General features: G+C 32.8%; 1 protein-coding gene across 1 annotated transcript in view; it reads right to left on the minus strand.

Annotated features, from left to right (window-relative positions):
• The window catches only part of LOC124946657 (lachesin-like), a 67,630-nt gene extending 51,535 nt beyond the window's left edge, over nucleotides 1-16,095 (minus strand). The window contains exon 1 of the mRNA XM_047487672.1: nucleotides 15,657-16,095. Within this exon, the coding sequence (XP_047343628.1) occupies nucleotides 15,657-15,705 (49 nt within the window). The 5' untranslated portion in view covers nucleotides 15,706-16,095. The remainder of the gene's footprint in view (nucleotides 1-15,656) is intronic.
• Between the last annotated feature and the right edge of the window lie 857 nt (nucleotides 16,096-16,952).

The raw sequence follows: 16,952 nt of genomic DNA on the forward strand, positions 1-16,952 counted from the left end.
TCGTCTATTAAATGATTACGAGGCACGAGCATTAACGGTAGGAATGTAAAAGGAACGCAAGCGAAAACACCTCTCTCGATCGTCGATCCTCGATCCTCGATCGTTGATCGCTTCAACGTGTTGCCGTATTTAACCTCATTGGACCTTCCGCAATTACACGTTAAAAGAAAGAAAGGGAGAGAAAGAGAAAGAGGGAGAAAGAGATAATTTAACCTGTAACCAACTACTCGTCTCTCTTTTTTCCTCGCAACGCAATTTTTTAATCTAACGCTTGTTAATCTAACACCTCGCAATCTCTTTCGAGACTTTCACATATCGTAACGTAACACGACATGCCATACATTCTATTTCACGATCCTGTATCTTGTTAGTTTGATAGATCTTACGATTATTAAAACATCAAATAATTGTATCTTTTCAAAGACTGACGTTTCCTATCGTTCTTCAAATATTATTAATTAATATTCGAACGATCCGATAATCCGAAATAAATTACATTGTATATAATCTTTTATTCTAAGTAAACTTTATTTATATTCTGCTCGAAAATATAATGGGTTATCTCAAAATTTTTATAACATCTTGTTCGTTCGTATAATTCCACGATTATTATTAACGTAAAATTTCATAGAAAAAAAAAGGAAAAAAAAAAAAAAAAAGGAACGACATAATTTACCTCCCTTAAAATATCACAAATATTAACCTGTCGTCGTGATGCTCTTAATATTTTTATTCTATGGACATGTTTAAAATGTTATTATAAAATTCGAAAATGGACACTCTTAGAGCATACATAGTACATATATATTATTCGAAAAATATGAAGGGACGGTTTCTTTGACAAGTCGATGAAAACGTTATTGTCGTAGTAATTTTAATTAAACGAATTATGCTAGTAGAGTGTCGTCCATTTATCAGACAACGTGTAGCTAAAGAAGAAATGAGAAGAAGCGACGAGTCTGTTCTCTCTCTCTCTCTTTCTCTCTCTCTCTCTCTCTATCTATCTGAGACGAGAGGATGAGAGATACCGTGTCTGTTAAAGGTAATGACAAAGACAGTGAGATAGAACCATTTCGGTGTCTCCTTTAATAACGGTACCACTATCATAGAGACGTAGGTAATACTTCACGACTTCAAAGCACACGGATAACTCATGGTTTGGTGGTGTTGTACACTAGAAAGTACGGTAACCTAATTGAGAGGGAGCGAAAGATAGAGAGAGAGGGAGAGAGAGAGAGAAACGTATTGTATAAAGGATAGCTTTAGATTCAATACCTTGTTCGACCTATTCGATTCCTCTTTAATTCGTTGCCAACGTTCTATTTTCACGCCAATTTGATGGCGAAACGTAACTAGCTAACTGTAATTGCTTTGTTTCAATTGGATTACTTCTAACAACACTCCTCTCTCTGACTTTTCGCGATTCACATTAGATCTTAATTTCGTTTAAATGTATATATATATGTATATATATATATATATATATACACACATGACACAACAACGTTAATAATTCTTCTTAAAATGACCAAAATAGAGCGACAAATACTTTTAATTATCGACCGATGAATCATCGTGTGATTAAGCTTTTATCGGAAAGTTCACAAGGACGCTTATTTACTTTGCCGAAGGAAACGAAGGAAAGAGAGGGAGAAAGAAAAAAGAGGAAAAATAAACGAAGAAACGAATAAAAAAAGGAAAAAAAAATGGAGCGCATTATGCAAACTCAAGGCTCGCAATTTATGACGGGGAAAAAAGTGAAGAAAACAAAAAATACAAAAGAACGAGTCGAGCGATAAGAAAAAATAGAATATATGGAAATAAGTTATCGTCCTTCTGTGTTTTACGTTCAAGAATGACGAAATAGAGTTCATATATGTTCATGTGTCTATATACATACATGTATACATATATATGTGAGTTTTATGTGTTCGAACTTAAATTCTCGCATTTCACGGAGTAAGAAGCAAGTTGGTAAAAGGTAGGGGGAGGTTCGTGACCTTGTATATGTAATTACAACAGACTTAAATCGAGTCAGAGTTGAGTTCGTGGCAAATGTTAGCAGGCAAAGACATTATGAAAGGGCAAATTGTGACCCAGTAACGTGTATGTCCGACGTTTCAGACGTTCCTGATAAATGAAATTTCTCCTCGATCCTCTGAAACGCTCGATATGTAGAAGCAGTTTTTCTTGGACACTGCATAAACCCTGTCTGAATATATTCGGTCAATGAATGATACGATCAGAAACTCTCGTCAGTCAAAAGTAAACTTATTATGTATGTGTATATATGTATATATAATATATACAATTATTATACGAGAACACTATAAAAATTTTTAAAGGTCTCAATTTGAATCATTCATAAGCATTGTAAGATATTAGAATTTTATTATCTAAAATAATAATCAATTAGGTATCTTATAAAGAAATATTAGATAATTGAATATCGTAGCAAATTTCAAGGACACAAGAGAAATGACGCCATCGATTATTAATTGTACGAACTGTAGTATGAAAATAATTGAAGAGAATGCTCGAGAGATGTATATATATGTATGTACGTATGTACGTTCAATCAAACTCGAGTAACTAAATGAGAACACTCTCCTACGAACTGAAATCATCCTAATCTATCATTCACTCTTCCTACAATTTCGTAAACTTTCTCTGAAGAAGATTAAGTATTAACGTTTCGAAACACACACACATGCAGATACACATAGATACGTTTCTCGTATATATCAAAGGATATATCGAAGAGTTAGAATGTAACAAGACAAGAGAGGAAACTATCAAAAAATAATCTAATCTCTTTAATCTCGATAAACGAATACATACATGCATACATACATACATACATACATACATACATACATATATACATTTATTCTTATCGATTGAATTTAAAAGGCGTTCGAATTAATAGCAATCAAACTCTTAGCCAATCTCGAAGAAAAGGCTACACCGTAATAAACGTCTAATTGTTTTCATAAGACTCTCGAAGACTGTGGGAACACAAATATTTGTCCTTGGACTATCCAACGAGATGAAAGAATTTATTGCATTTAACCCAGTGACGGGAAAAAAGGATTGGCGCTGTATATTATTAAACCGTATATGCAAAATTTTGCATATGTAAAGAGAGAGAGAGAGAGAGAGAGAGAGAGAGAGAGAGAGAGAGAGAGAGAGAAAGAGAGAAACAAAGGCAAAGTATTAATATTGTAAGTAATCATTTGAGTCGTGTTGCGTTGCTCGATAACGACAAACCGGCTTTTGCTCTTCTCTCTGTATCCTTCCCTCCCTCCCGCCCTCCTTTCACTCCCTCTCTTTCTTCCTTTCTGTCTTTCTCTTTTGATTCTGAAGCCGAAGAAGGAATCTGTTACATTCAGAGAAACTCAACTGCATCGTTGTCACCGTGACGTAGGGGCAATTCTCGAGGTCGGCGTTAGCTGCTTATGCGCTCCTTGTAATTAGAATGAGAACACGGTGACTGAATACTCAATGAAGGAGAGATGTACTTGTGCCGGCAGATAAAACAAGAAAGAGAGAGAGAGAGAGAGAGAGAGAGAAACATAGAGGAAAACAGACAGAAAGAGAGAGAGAAAGAGAGTCGTTAGTAGTCCGACGACTTGCCTCGGTGACTGGCATTCCTCCTCCTTGGTAAAACGTCCTCCCCTAACCCCACCTCACCCTCATTCATTCCTCTCTCTCTCTCTCTCTCTCTCTTTCTTCTTTACGAATCCTCTTTTTAACTTTCACATAGAGAGATAGTCACGAAGAGAAGAAGAGCAGACTAATTTTCGGCTCACCCTTTTATGCGCTCTCGTTAGAAAAAAGAAAAAAGAAAAAAAGAAGAAGAAAAAAGAAAGAAAGAAGATAGAAAGAAAGAAAAAATAGAAACGAGGGATGGATAACGATTACCCGCTGAGGCGACAACACTTTTACCTCTTATATCACCTCGAATGCACACGACCACGGCTAATTACATAGAGAACCTTTTCTCTCGAACCTTTTTCGTTCCTCGAAACTCTCTCTCCATCTCTCTCTCTCTCTCTCTCTTTCTCTCTCTTTGTATCTATCTATCTATCTATCTCTCTATTTCTCTCTCTTTCTCTCGAAACCTATCCGGTAAGCCATTCTTCTCTTCTTTCTCACAACCACCCACGCTTTACGACGTAAATTCGAATCTTTTTTCCACGATTTCCACAAAATAAATATTTGGAGAGAGAGAGAGAGAGAGAGAGAGAGAGAGAGAGAGAGAGAGAGAGAAATAAAAGTTTTAAAAAGCTTTTGGAAAGGGACTTTCTATGATTTTATTATTATATATTCTTTTGCTTGGATAATAAGTCACTGATCGATTGATCCAATTCGTTTCTAATTCTTTATTTTATCTCCTTTTCTTCTTTTCTTTATTTCCTCTTTGTTTATCCCTCCAATATTCTCTCATTCATTTAATATTCATTATATTATTGTGATCTTCTATTATTTCATTTTGTAATTTTTATCTTATTTTTCTTTTACTTCTTCTTTTCTTTTCTTTTTTTCTTTTTTTCTTTTTTTTCGTAATATTTCGTTACATATGATATAATATTATCATACTCGTCTAATTAAATAATCGACAAAACAGCAGACATGTAAATGGAACTTTTAATAATTTTATATATATGATCGATTGATCTAATTCGTTTCTAATACATATACTTATATATATATATATAATATATATATATATAGATATACATTTTTTTTCTTTCCCTGTTTCTTTTTTTAATATTTGTGATCTATGATCTGACTCGTTGAATATATCATTACGATATGACAAGAAATAAATAATGTATATGAAAAAGGAATAAAAATGTATCGACAGTAGGTTTTATAATACACGAGTATTACTTCCTTCCGCAATAATAATTCATTGATAATAACTGACACTGACATAATTCAATATTCAAGATAATAGAATTACGTAATGTTAAAACACTCATCGATTATAAATGCATTAAAATAAAAAAGAAGAATAAGAACGACAAAAAGACAAAAGAAAACTGTAAGCTTCGACAGTATCAATGAAGTGCAGGAAAAAAAAAAAGAAAAAGAAAAAAAAGAAACAGAAAATAAAATGTCATAATGTACGTGTACGCGCATATGAGTCATGCTTAAATATTTATCACGTAAATGTTTTTTTTTAAATAATAGAAACAGCCGATATCTCTGAAAATAAATGGTCTTCAGTCCAGGTGTCCTTCCATTTAATAGGAAGTCTGTTGTGCGCAGTAAAAAAAAAAAAAAAAAAAAAAAAGAGAGAGAGAAAAAAAAAGAAAAGACAAAAAAGATGAAGAAAATACGAAGTAGATGTAGATCGAACGAGATCGTCGAGAAGATTTTTCTTGGTAGGGACAGATGGCGAACAAAAATGGAATGTGTAGGTAGGCCAAAACCAAAGCCAAAGAAGAAGAAGAAGAAGGAAAGGAAATAAAAAGGAAAAAAAAAAAAAAAGAAAGAGAAAGGAAGAAATAAATTCTATGAACTAACTCGATACGTGAAATTCGAAAAAGAAGAAAAAAGATAATCACAATTTTAAAAGATCACATGGCTTTTGAGAAAATCTTTTACTTTCAATCCCTTATCATTCTTTATGATTTTAACAATTTTATATATATATATATATATATATTCCTATAAGATTATCTACACATGTTCATAATATATAATATAATTTAATTTTTACGAAACAAAACAAAACAAAACGAAAAACAAAAAAAAAAAAAAAAAGAACTTTTCGATAACATGGAAAATTACATTTATTTATTGTTCTTTTTTTTTCACGGTTATCTCAGATTCTCGCGTGCATTTAATTTGTAATACGACTGGAACGACTTGAACAAATCGACTTCGGAAGAATCCAGCGATGTGGGCTGGGTGATGTCGATGGCGTTGGCGATGGCGATGGCAATGGCAATGGCAATGGCAATGGCAATGGCGATGGCGATCGTTAAGGGACACATAACTCAAACAAAAATCGATGTAGCACGAAGGATTGGTTCTTCGAAAGTACCGGATGCGTGACCGGATGCGGACCGATCATTCCGTCGTACTATCTACCTTCGGTTAAACTTTCGTCTTTCTCTCTCTCTCCCTCCCTCCCTCCCTCCCTCCCTCTCTCTCTCCCTCCCTCACTGCCTTAATAACGAAGGTAAAGTATCTACGTACTACTTATGTGATACACGTCTATGAAAGGTAGAATAAATGAGTGAGTATATAACTATAGTATGTATAAATGTAGTATTTGTATATGTATACGTATTGAAGGTAAGAAAGAGAAAAAGAAAGAGAGAGAGAGAGAAAAAGAGAGGGGCATCGCGTGGGCTGTGAGAGCTCGTTAACCGATGTCATTCTATCTCTCTCGCTCTCTCTCTCTCTCTCTCTCTTACCTCCATTTTTTTCTTTTCTCCATTTTTCTCTTTCGCTTGACACAAAATACTATTAGATTGCCGAGCAGATAACGATTCGAAATATTACCACTCTGATTCTCCCTTTTTCTCAATGTATATAAGGATACACGGATTTTTATTTTTCTCCTTTTACGATTTTACTCTCCCTCGTTCCGCTCGCCCCGTCCGATTACTCTCATCCTTTCAATTAATTTTCAATCGAGAAGTATCGTCAAATGCAATGCGAGTCTCATCGTTTAAATACGAACGCATATTCAACGCTTTAATCATTTCTATTGCGATAATCATTTTCTATTAATTTAGTATATGACTAATGCATAAAATAACACGTACTTAATTACGGATATACATAAATATTACATATCATTGTGATAAACGATTCTTACTAATTAAAAAATTTGTTTGTCCGACCGATAAAGATTACTTTTTCTTTTCTTTTCTTTTCTTTTTCTTTCTCTATCTCTCTTCACGACCGATCGAACATCTCGATAATAATTTAGAAATTACGTAAGAAACTCTAATACTTTAAGTTCGTTCTTATTTATAAGTCGTGCGATATTTTGATCAACGAACAAACATGAAAATGGGTGAAAAAGATAGATGTATGGATGGATAGATAATAGAAAGAGAAAGAGAGAAGAAGAAAGGGATATAAAGAAAGCACATATGCGTTGCAACAGGCGTAAAACAACACACGTCGATGATCGTCCAACGAGTCGAGCATTAATGGCGTTATCCCGCTCTAAAAATATCTTAAACTATAGAGATAAGACCGAAACTCTAAAAAGGACGATGTTCTGGTGGGCGGTTTATTAATGGAGCTCGGATTACTAGAAATCAAAATGATTGTAGGCGTCCGTGTTAAAGATCCTATAGAACTATACGGCCGATTTAAAAAGTATTAGAGATGGTGCTTCCTCTCTCTCTCTCTCTCTCTCTCTCTTTATCTTTTTATCTCCTTATCTCTTTATCTCTCTTTCTCCATTGTGAAGATAATATTTATATATAAATAAAAAAAAAAAGAAAACAAAAAAAGATGGAGGATCTAATTCCTTCTAAATCCAATTAAATTCGATCCAATTCGACATTCATTTCGACATTATATCATTACGAGAGAGAAGACGAGAGAGAGATATTTTATTTTTGTCTTCTAAACATTATTATCTTTACGTTATGAACATTTCATTAGAAATGTTAACTAAAATGAGAAGGAAAAAAAAAAGAAAAGAAATAGGAACAAAATGGACGACCTAGTTCAACCCGATTTTAATCCAATCCAATTCAATTTAATCCAATGTTCCCTTTTATCGTGTGAGGATATATATATATATATATATATATATATATATATATATATATATGCAAAGAAAGAGAAAAAAAGAAAAATGGGAAAAACCAGGGGAAAAAACAAAAAGATAAAAAAAATGAAAGTAAAAAATCAGATTAAAAATTTTCAAGAAAAATAAATGGACGATCTGGTTCAATCTCTTAAAAATAAACGAACAAGCGAGAGTATAAAATATCATTATTATCATTATTATTAGATTTACGTAAATGTTTGTTTGAAGAGTCTCGATATCACGTTGGCTATCTCTGACCATATATATATATATATATATATATATATATAATATACATATATTATATATATTTTATGTATATATATGATATATATTGAGAGCATTCCCTCATATGCTCGACTTCTTGCAAATAAACCGATGCTCGTAAATCCTCGGTTGGGTTGGAGCCTTTTCAGCGAGTCCGGTGTCTATTAAAATTCCGGGACGACAGCTGGACGGGACGGTTAATGATTCTTAAATTACACCGCCCTATGTATTTTTCTAATACAAATGTTGTATCAACGATCGATAATAAAATGCTTTCACGATTGAAACGTACGATAGAAAAACTATCAACGCATATTTACGTAAATATCTATTTGTCTCGTGTATTATTATTTATTATTTATTTATTTATTTATTATTATTATTATTAAGTATTATCTAAACGTTTAAATATAAATACCATTTATATCTTACAATTACATGCTTAATTGATATTTATTATATAAATCATACTTATAAAATCGATCAGCGATTATAGTAATTCGTTCGTGATTATTACGGATATATAGTAAAATTCTTGCATAATGATTTTAATATCTCCTTCGTTTTCTTTTTTTCTTATTCTTTTTCCTTTTTCTTTTTTAACAATCATATATATATATATATATATATATATATATATATATATATATATATAACTATTATAATTAGGTTATAATTAATTATTTACAAAATAGTTCCAATTAATCATTAGATAAGAATCCAAATCGTATATATCAAATAGATATTTATGATATAAAAGATTTAATTATATTTACAAATGGTATTTATAAAAATAAAGAAGAAAAAAAAAAAATAGTCGCGAATTATTATTTAGATATATCTTTAGAATATCTTTTTCAAATGTATACACGTCCAAAGATTATCCGGAACATGGAGATATAAAGAAAAAAAAAAAAAAAAAAAAGAAAAGAAAAAAAAAAAGTAAAAGAAGTATGTCACCAGTGAGAAATACAAAAGTGATAGTTGGAAATTAAGATGGAGAAACGATCGCAGCTGTGCAAATCGACGAGATATGTAAGTCTAATAAAAAGGAAAAAAGAGATAGAGAGAGAAGAGACAAAGAGGAATATTAAAAAAAAAAAAAATAGAAAGAAAGGAAGAAAGAAAAATTGAAAAAAAAAAAAAAAAAAAATAAAAAGAATAAATAAAGAGAAAGAATCAACGATGAGCTATGAACGTCTTTCTCGGTTGGAAACGTAAGAGTTACGACAGCCGCGGACACACACGCTCGGCCTAAATACGAATTGGGAACGCCGCAAGCAGAATCGTGTCTCGGGCTGCTGTCCTCTTCTTTTTTTTCTTTCTCTTTTTCTTTCTCTTCTTCTTCCTCTTCTTTTTCTTATTCCGTGTTGCGGTTCTGCTCGGAATAAACGTGCAAGACTTTGTCGTCGTCGTCGTCGTCGTCGTCGTCGTCGTCGTCGTCGTCGTCGTCGTCGACTACAACGACTCTTAACAACGCACATGCCATCGCAAAGTCTTCTTTGTCTTTCCTACGACCTTTCCCTTAGACGAGTCGTGCCACGAAATCGAACGATTCGTTGCCGGTGGTGGTTATCGCAAAAAAGCTTTCGCGATGATCTCATCCTAACCGCTAGAAGATATACTCTAAAGAGAAGGGAAAAAAAGGAAAGAAAAAAAGAAAAACAAACAAACAAACAAACAAACAAAAGTGAGAAAGAAAGAGAGATGATGTTCGTGTACGAACTACGTGTCGATTTCAAAACGTGATGTTTCGTTTTTTTTTTTCTTTTTTTCTTTTTTTTTTCTTTTTTTCTTTTTTTGCTACTTTCTTTCCTTTTATTTATTTTACTTTTTTTATTGGTCTTTCCTTCTTTTTTCATTCCTTTTTTTTTTTTTCTTTTCTTTAACTACTTTTTATTTTTTTTTTTTTAAAGATAGAACCATACGGAAGTTTATATGAGTTTACATAAATAAAAAGAAAGAAAGAAAGAAAGAGTGAGTGAGTAGAAGTCGGTCGATACGACATGGATTTCGTAAGAATCTTTATCGTTCAACGTTCCATGGCAAAAGTCAAAGGCGGCGGACGCGTCGGTTTCGAGTAATACAAGAGAGAAGATAATCTGAAAATGAAAAAGAGGACAACGAGCAATAATTGTGATTTCTCTCTCTCTCAGACACAGACAGACACACTCTCTCTCTCTCTCTCTCTTTCCTCCTCTTTGATTCTCTCTTTTTTAAAACATTTTATTTAGTCACGAAAAAGAGAGAGAGAGAGAGAGAGAGAGTGGTACACGTAATTAGAGATTAATCGTTCGCTAATTTTACTTTTGAACTTCGGCACACTTTAGAGCTCTCGCGTTTTACTACCGGAGGGGAGATAAGATTCTTATGTAAATACGTAACATGCTCTGGCAATGCTTTTATCTTGTACATACTCCATTCAATGTAGCAGAGAGAGAGAGAGAGAGAGAGAGAGAGAGGAAAAAAAAAGAAAAAAAATAGAGAGATCGTAGAATTAAGAGATCGAAGAAGAATCGTCTAATTTTATTTTCCCTTCTGTTTTCTTTTTCTTGGCTTTTTTTTTTGTTATTTTAAGAAGATTTATAAAAGAAATGATAAAAAATAAAAGAAAATTAAATTTATAAAAAAAAAAAAAAAAACGAGAAGATCCTCGGAATTCAAGGGAGAAAAAAAACGAAAAAAAAAAGAAAGAGAGAAAGAGAGAGAGAGAGAGAGAGAGTGAGAGAAAATTTGAAGAATGATGCACGGATGGACACCAAAGTGGCAAACGCGTGTGCACACATGAAATATATATCCATGTCCAAAATATCCAGAACTCGAGAGCTTCGAAATCGGTTAACGGTGTACTACGGGTTTAAGCTCGACGAGACGAGTGGTGTCGCATTTCTAACGTCGTTTCTAACATCGTTTTTAACATCATGACTGACCATGCGATGCAGGTACATATATATATATACATACATATATGTATATATATATATATATATATATATATATATATATTACACGTAACATACACACCAAATCGTCATTCGAGAGACAATCTTAGAAAATTCTTAGAAAAGAAAGAGACAGATAGATGGATAGATAAATAGATAGATAGAAAGAGAATGAATCTTCTTTCCGAAAGTTTTTCTCATGCGGGTTGACCTCCCATATGCCGACATTTTCTCCCCACTCTTCTGCTAATAAAGCTCAATTACTTAATTAATGGGTTAAAGCGAGGATACAAACGTGACGCAACCATAGATAAAATATTCGTAAAAGTTACGTATCACGTTTTATATGTGTCCAAGTCTGTGATAATTTTATCCCACTTGATAAAATCTATCTGTCTATCCTTCTCTGTATATATACATATACAAATAGATAGGTACATTTGTATATATGTATGCATGCATCCATGTATGTATGTATGTATGTATGTATGTATGTATGTATGTATGTATGTATGTATGTATGTATGCATGTATGTATGTATATATGTATTTATGTATGTATTCATGTATGTATTCGACCTAAAAATTGAAAAGAACTGAACGATGAATCGCGGGACCCCCTACGAAATGTTAGTTATCGAGAAAAACTTGACCCCCTTTTTTACGCGCACGTCCTTCACACCTATGAATATGTATGCATGTATGTGTGTATGTATGTATGTATGTATGTATGTATGTTAGTATGTTAGTATATAAGTATATATGTATATATGTATGTGTCGTTTCAGTAGATTTTTTATTAGCCATGCTTAAAAATCAACTGGTTTCCGTTATTATTATCTTTGATATTTCGTTTCTTTCACTTTCGCTCGCATAATAATAATAATATTAATATTAATATAATTGTACTTCGTTACCCACGTACTTTTATTATAATAATATTTCATTTATACTTTGTACTTTTACCTTTCTTAATGTATATATTTGTATTTATGTATATATATATATATATAGTATAATATTATACATTTTTTACTCGATATGTAAAAGTCGCAATAAGTAATGATATACATTTATTTTATATATGTAATACCTTTTCTCAATACAATATTATATATTTTATTCTACTTAATTGAATTTTATTTTAATTTTTAAGAAAAACAAGGAGAGAGAGAGAGAGAGAGAGACTAATTTAATTTTCTAATGAAAAAGAAAAAGAAAAGATATGACTCTTTGTAGCCTATAATGTCGAAATTATACGATAAACATTTTTCCATTGAAATATAGTTTCCCTCTTGGTCAATAAATAATTCACCTTCGGGTTATATCGAAAGCGCGAGTAGTTTTAAAACGTTCATTTGCATACGAATTTTCAACGGGTTTGTTCGATGCGAAAGCTGAAGCGAAAAACAAACGTTTCAAAGGAAAAGACGGGGGTCCTTGTAATACCTATCGCATTACGCAACACAACGATGGATGTTAAAAGCAACTCTAACACTAGTACGAACACATATATACGAGGTATCACACGCGTGATTATGCCTTCTCACTTTTTCTTTTCCTTTTCTTTTCTTTTTGCTTTCTTTTCCTTTGTCAATCGAGAAAAAATCAGAAATCAAAGAAACCTATCCCATTGTATATCTTAAAACAAACATATTATATATGATTCGTTTTAAAGATGCAGCATGAATCTGCATCTGATTTTTATGTACAATAAAAAAAAATAAAAATAAAAGTTATTGGCATATTTGATCTATTGTTTCCTTTTTTTTTTTCTTTTCTTTTCTTTCTTATTTAAACGCAAAAAATATGTATATATATAATTTCTTTTTTTTTTTTTTTTTTTTTTTTTTTTTTTTTTTTTTTTTTTTTTTTTTTTAATTCAAATAAAATACAAATATGTTGGAACAAAATGTGAAAATCTTCAAGTTCTTCACGTTCATGTGAACGACGTGATCGATCAGAAGAGATTTAGTATATATTTTTGTCACGATAACGGCACTTATACAGTTACATTGAATAGTCCTATCAAAATCACGAAGAATCTCACCATGCGATATCATAATTTCGAATCACCAAGTCAAATCGAGGATGATTACATTGAAAACTATCACGCATATAGGTACGTATGGACGACTGATTCCCCGATAAAAAGGTTTCCGTGGCATTGCTCTTACTTTTATCAGAGCTTATCTATCTATATATATATATATTTTGTGCATTGAACTGAAGAATTTTATATACGATGATATTTTATCACGTTTTAATTACGAGAATCTTATTACAACCAAGACAATTTCTTTATTTGATAAATACCCAACTAAAATTCTTATTGATGAATCAAATACAAATCATATTCATGAGAACAAAAGTTTTATCAAACAACAAAAACCTATACGTAACTCAATTATAAGGAAGAGGGATCACTTTTTCATGAATCATAAAATTCACGATATTGAAATTCATGAGGATATATAACGAAGTTCTCGAGACAAAAATTATATCGACAGAATAGATGTATGTGATTCGATTAAAAAAAAAAAAAAAAAAAAAGGATCACCTTTTCATGAATCATAAAAATTCATAATCGAAATTCATCAGAAAGAATATGACAAATTTTATCGAAGAAGCAAAAAAGAAAGAAAGACAAAAAAAAAAAAAAGAAAGACCCCAAATGATCCAATTATATAAAGAAAAAAAAAAGAAAAGAAAACACAGATTAAAGTTATTTTCTCCTATCACCATCACCACCACAACCACCACCACCACCATTGCCACCACTGCCGCCGCCGTCGCCGCCATCACAAATTTTCTATCTTTTAACGCATTTATAAGAACTTATCTACTGGTGAAAAAGGGCTTCGTAAGATTTGTTCGCTTCTAATCTAGGCTTTGAGCGGTTACGTTTAGAAGATGTGGACTACTTAGGATGATCGTCACGTAGGAAACGAGTTGGCCCTCGTTCGGTGGCCCGACATTATAAGAAAGAGCCGCTCCTATTATTAAGGAAAAAAAAAAAAGAAAGAAAGAAAGGAAAAAAGAAGAAAAGAAAAGGAGAAAAAAAAAAAAAGAAAGAAATATATAACGTTCCTCTTGGCTTTGCGTTGGGAGACCACGATGTATATTTCCCCCAATCTCTCTTTCTCTTTTCACCGAACGAAACGAGAAAGAAAAGAGACGAGAAAAGAAGAGAAGAGATGAAAAGAGATGAAAAGAGAAGAGGAGTGAAGAGGAGAGAAAAGAAGAGAGTAAAGAAGGAGTAAAGAGGAGGGAAGAGTAGAGTTTAGCAAGGATATCCCAGCTTGGATGTTGCTGGCTAGCGGGGCAGCAGCAAGCAGGCTGGCCAGTCATCGGCCATCGGCTTCACCTTCACCTCATCCCATCAAAGCATCTGCGGACTCCCGAAACGCGGTACATTGCAGCATCCTTCTCTTCTTCTACCTGAGACCGATCTAGAAAGAGAGAGAGAGAGAGAAAGAGAGATGGGACAAGGCATTCTCTCCTCACCTGGCCTCCTTCTACCTCTCACGTACCAACTCCATTATTTTCCTTTATCTTATTTTTCGGTCCATTCAGCGAGCCGGCTATCGGCCAGTATTTCTCTCTCTCTCTCTCTCTCATACCTTTCTATCTTTTGTCAATCGCGCGAACCTCTCTTTCCTCTCTTTCTCTCTCTCTCTCTCTCTTTCTCTCTCTCTCTCTCTTACTCATCGCAATTCCCTTAAACATGAATGGCACTGACGATGAATCGCTCTCACTTTTTCGTTCCTTTTTCTCATACTTCTTTTTTCTTTTTTCACTCTCTTTCCTCGTCTCTTCCAACCTTCGGAAAGAAAGCGGGGCAGGGAAGAAGGAAAAAGAAGAAGAAGAAGAAGAAGAAAGGAGAGAAAAAAGAAAAAGAAGAAAGAAAAATACAAGAAATCGTAAAATCTCTCCTCGTCTTCGGTGTGTGGTCTTCGCTCGTTAAAATAATGCACAGGAAAAGATCCATAAGAATTGATCAAATTAAGAGAGAGAGAGAGAGAGAGAGAGAAAAAAAAGACTAGAGATTTTACGATGGTCATGGTTACTTTGATCATAGAGAAATTCAACGTGCGTGTCCCACCTACTCTCTTCCGCGTAGGTGTGCACATTGATGATGATGATGATGATGATGACGATAATAAAAAGCTCATGTAAGCGCATGCGGAAAAGCAATTAAGTTTTATTTTTTTTTTCTTCCCCTATAAGTAATTGTTCCTTCCGCGACGTTAAACGATCGAGAAAACGATATACGGCACTCGAACGAACGATGAGCTAACACCATCATGTTGATTATCGTGCACTGTGCATTTCAAACAAACTTCGAACTACATGAATATGTGGTGGACTTGATGAGTTATAACGTTACGTATATATGTATATTTAAGAATCAATCGTAAAGAAAAGAAACAATACTAAAGAACGGAAAAAATTTTTGTTGTGAATTTATTAACCCATTTCCTCCCTCATTATCCCCTTAGAATTGACCTCGTCGGAAAGTTACGATTATAAATCAAGTATTTCCTATCTCTGAAATTGTGTAATCATTCGACATTATAAAATCAAATATATTGTTGTCCTTTTTTTTTGTCTTCTTTTTTTTCTATACAATAATATTTATGTGAACTGACCTTGAACGATGAGGAGTAAAGTAACCAACGCGATCGCTTTGACGTGCATCCTTTTAATCTTAATTTTCCTCGAGATGAAGGATCACTGTGATCGATGACGAATTAATTAAAATGTCAAAAAAAATATATATATGTATATATATATATATATATATATATATATATATATCAAAGAGAACCGACACAGTGGCACTTGAGGGAAAAAAGATGAAAAATAAAATTTAAAAAAAAAAGAGAAAAGAACGTTTCACAAAACTCAGGCCTACGTTCGTCTCGTTATACGATTTTAAATCGTTAATCGTCAACTTTTCGCGAACGTGGAAGAGTATCTATATCTTAAAATCGCGTCGCGAAGGTTATTACACTGAAACAGGGGGAATCGAAGTTATCCACCGATTCGAGGTGGATACTAAATAGAAACTGAGAGAACGGGCGCGCGTGGTATCCGAAGAACGACGGCGGAATCGCGCCCCCGGCTTTTTACGGGGACCTGCGCACTGCGATTGCGCGTCGGTCACGCCGATCAAGCGCGCCGCCATGCGTATAACCGCGAAAATCGAATTTTCCTTTATCCGCCTTTTACGGACCTATGCATCTATATTTCTATAACGTTTATTATTATTATTATTATTATTTTTTTTATTATTATCCTTTTCTTATACGAATATATATGTGTGTGCGTGTGTTATTATAAACATGAATAAACAAGCAATAATCGAATAAATTTAAATTAAAATTTAATTAACCAAGATATATCGTTGGTGTGAATAATAAAACGTTATATTATATTATAATATTCTTTCGAGTGAACATTTTTCTTTTTTTCAAATATCTCTTATAAATGGAAATAATAATAATAATAGTCTGTAGAATAAATTTTAAATAAAATTAAGATATTATGTATTATTAGTAATTAATAATATATAATTTTGAATAGATAATGATTTGTTCTTTTTTTTTTTTTTTTTGTCTTTTTTTTGTGAAACGAAAATTCATTAATAAACGAGTTAACTCTTCTTAAGGGTATGACTCTGTGAATCAATTTTTTTTATCGCATGATCGACGTAATATAACACGATTAGACGATGCTACCTGCCTAACACTAACTTCGCGTTATGAATGTGGAGTTATATCTACGAACGAATGCACGTGACTTGCGTACACCCGTTCGTTGGATGCTAACTTAAGCAGAAGCTCTTCTTCATTTCTTTCATTCATTCACTTCGTCAACATTTCTAACCGTTCGAACGTGCTAAATGAATAAAGGTGAAAATGATATTTCCTTTGGTGTAAATT

Source organism: Vespa velutina, chromosome 2 (assembly GCF_912470025.1).
Source record: "Vespa velutina chromosome 2, iVesVel2.1, whole genome shotgun sequence".
Classification (NCBI taxonomy): Eukaryota; Metazoa; Arthropoda; class Insecta; order Hymenoptera; family Vespidae; genus Vespa; species Vespa velutina.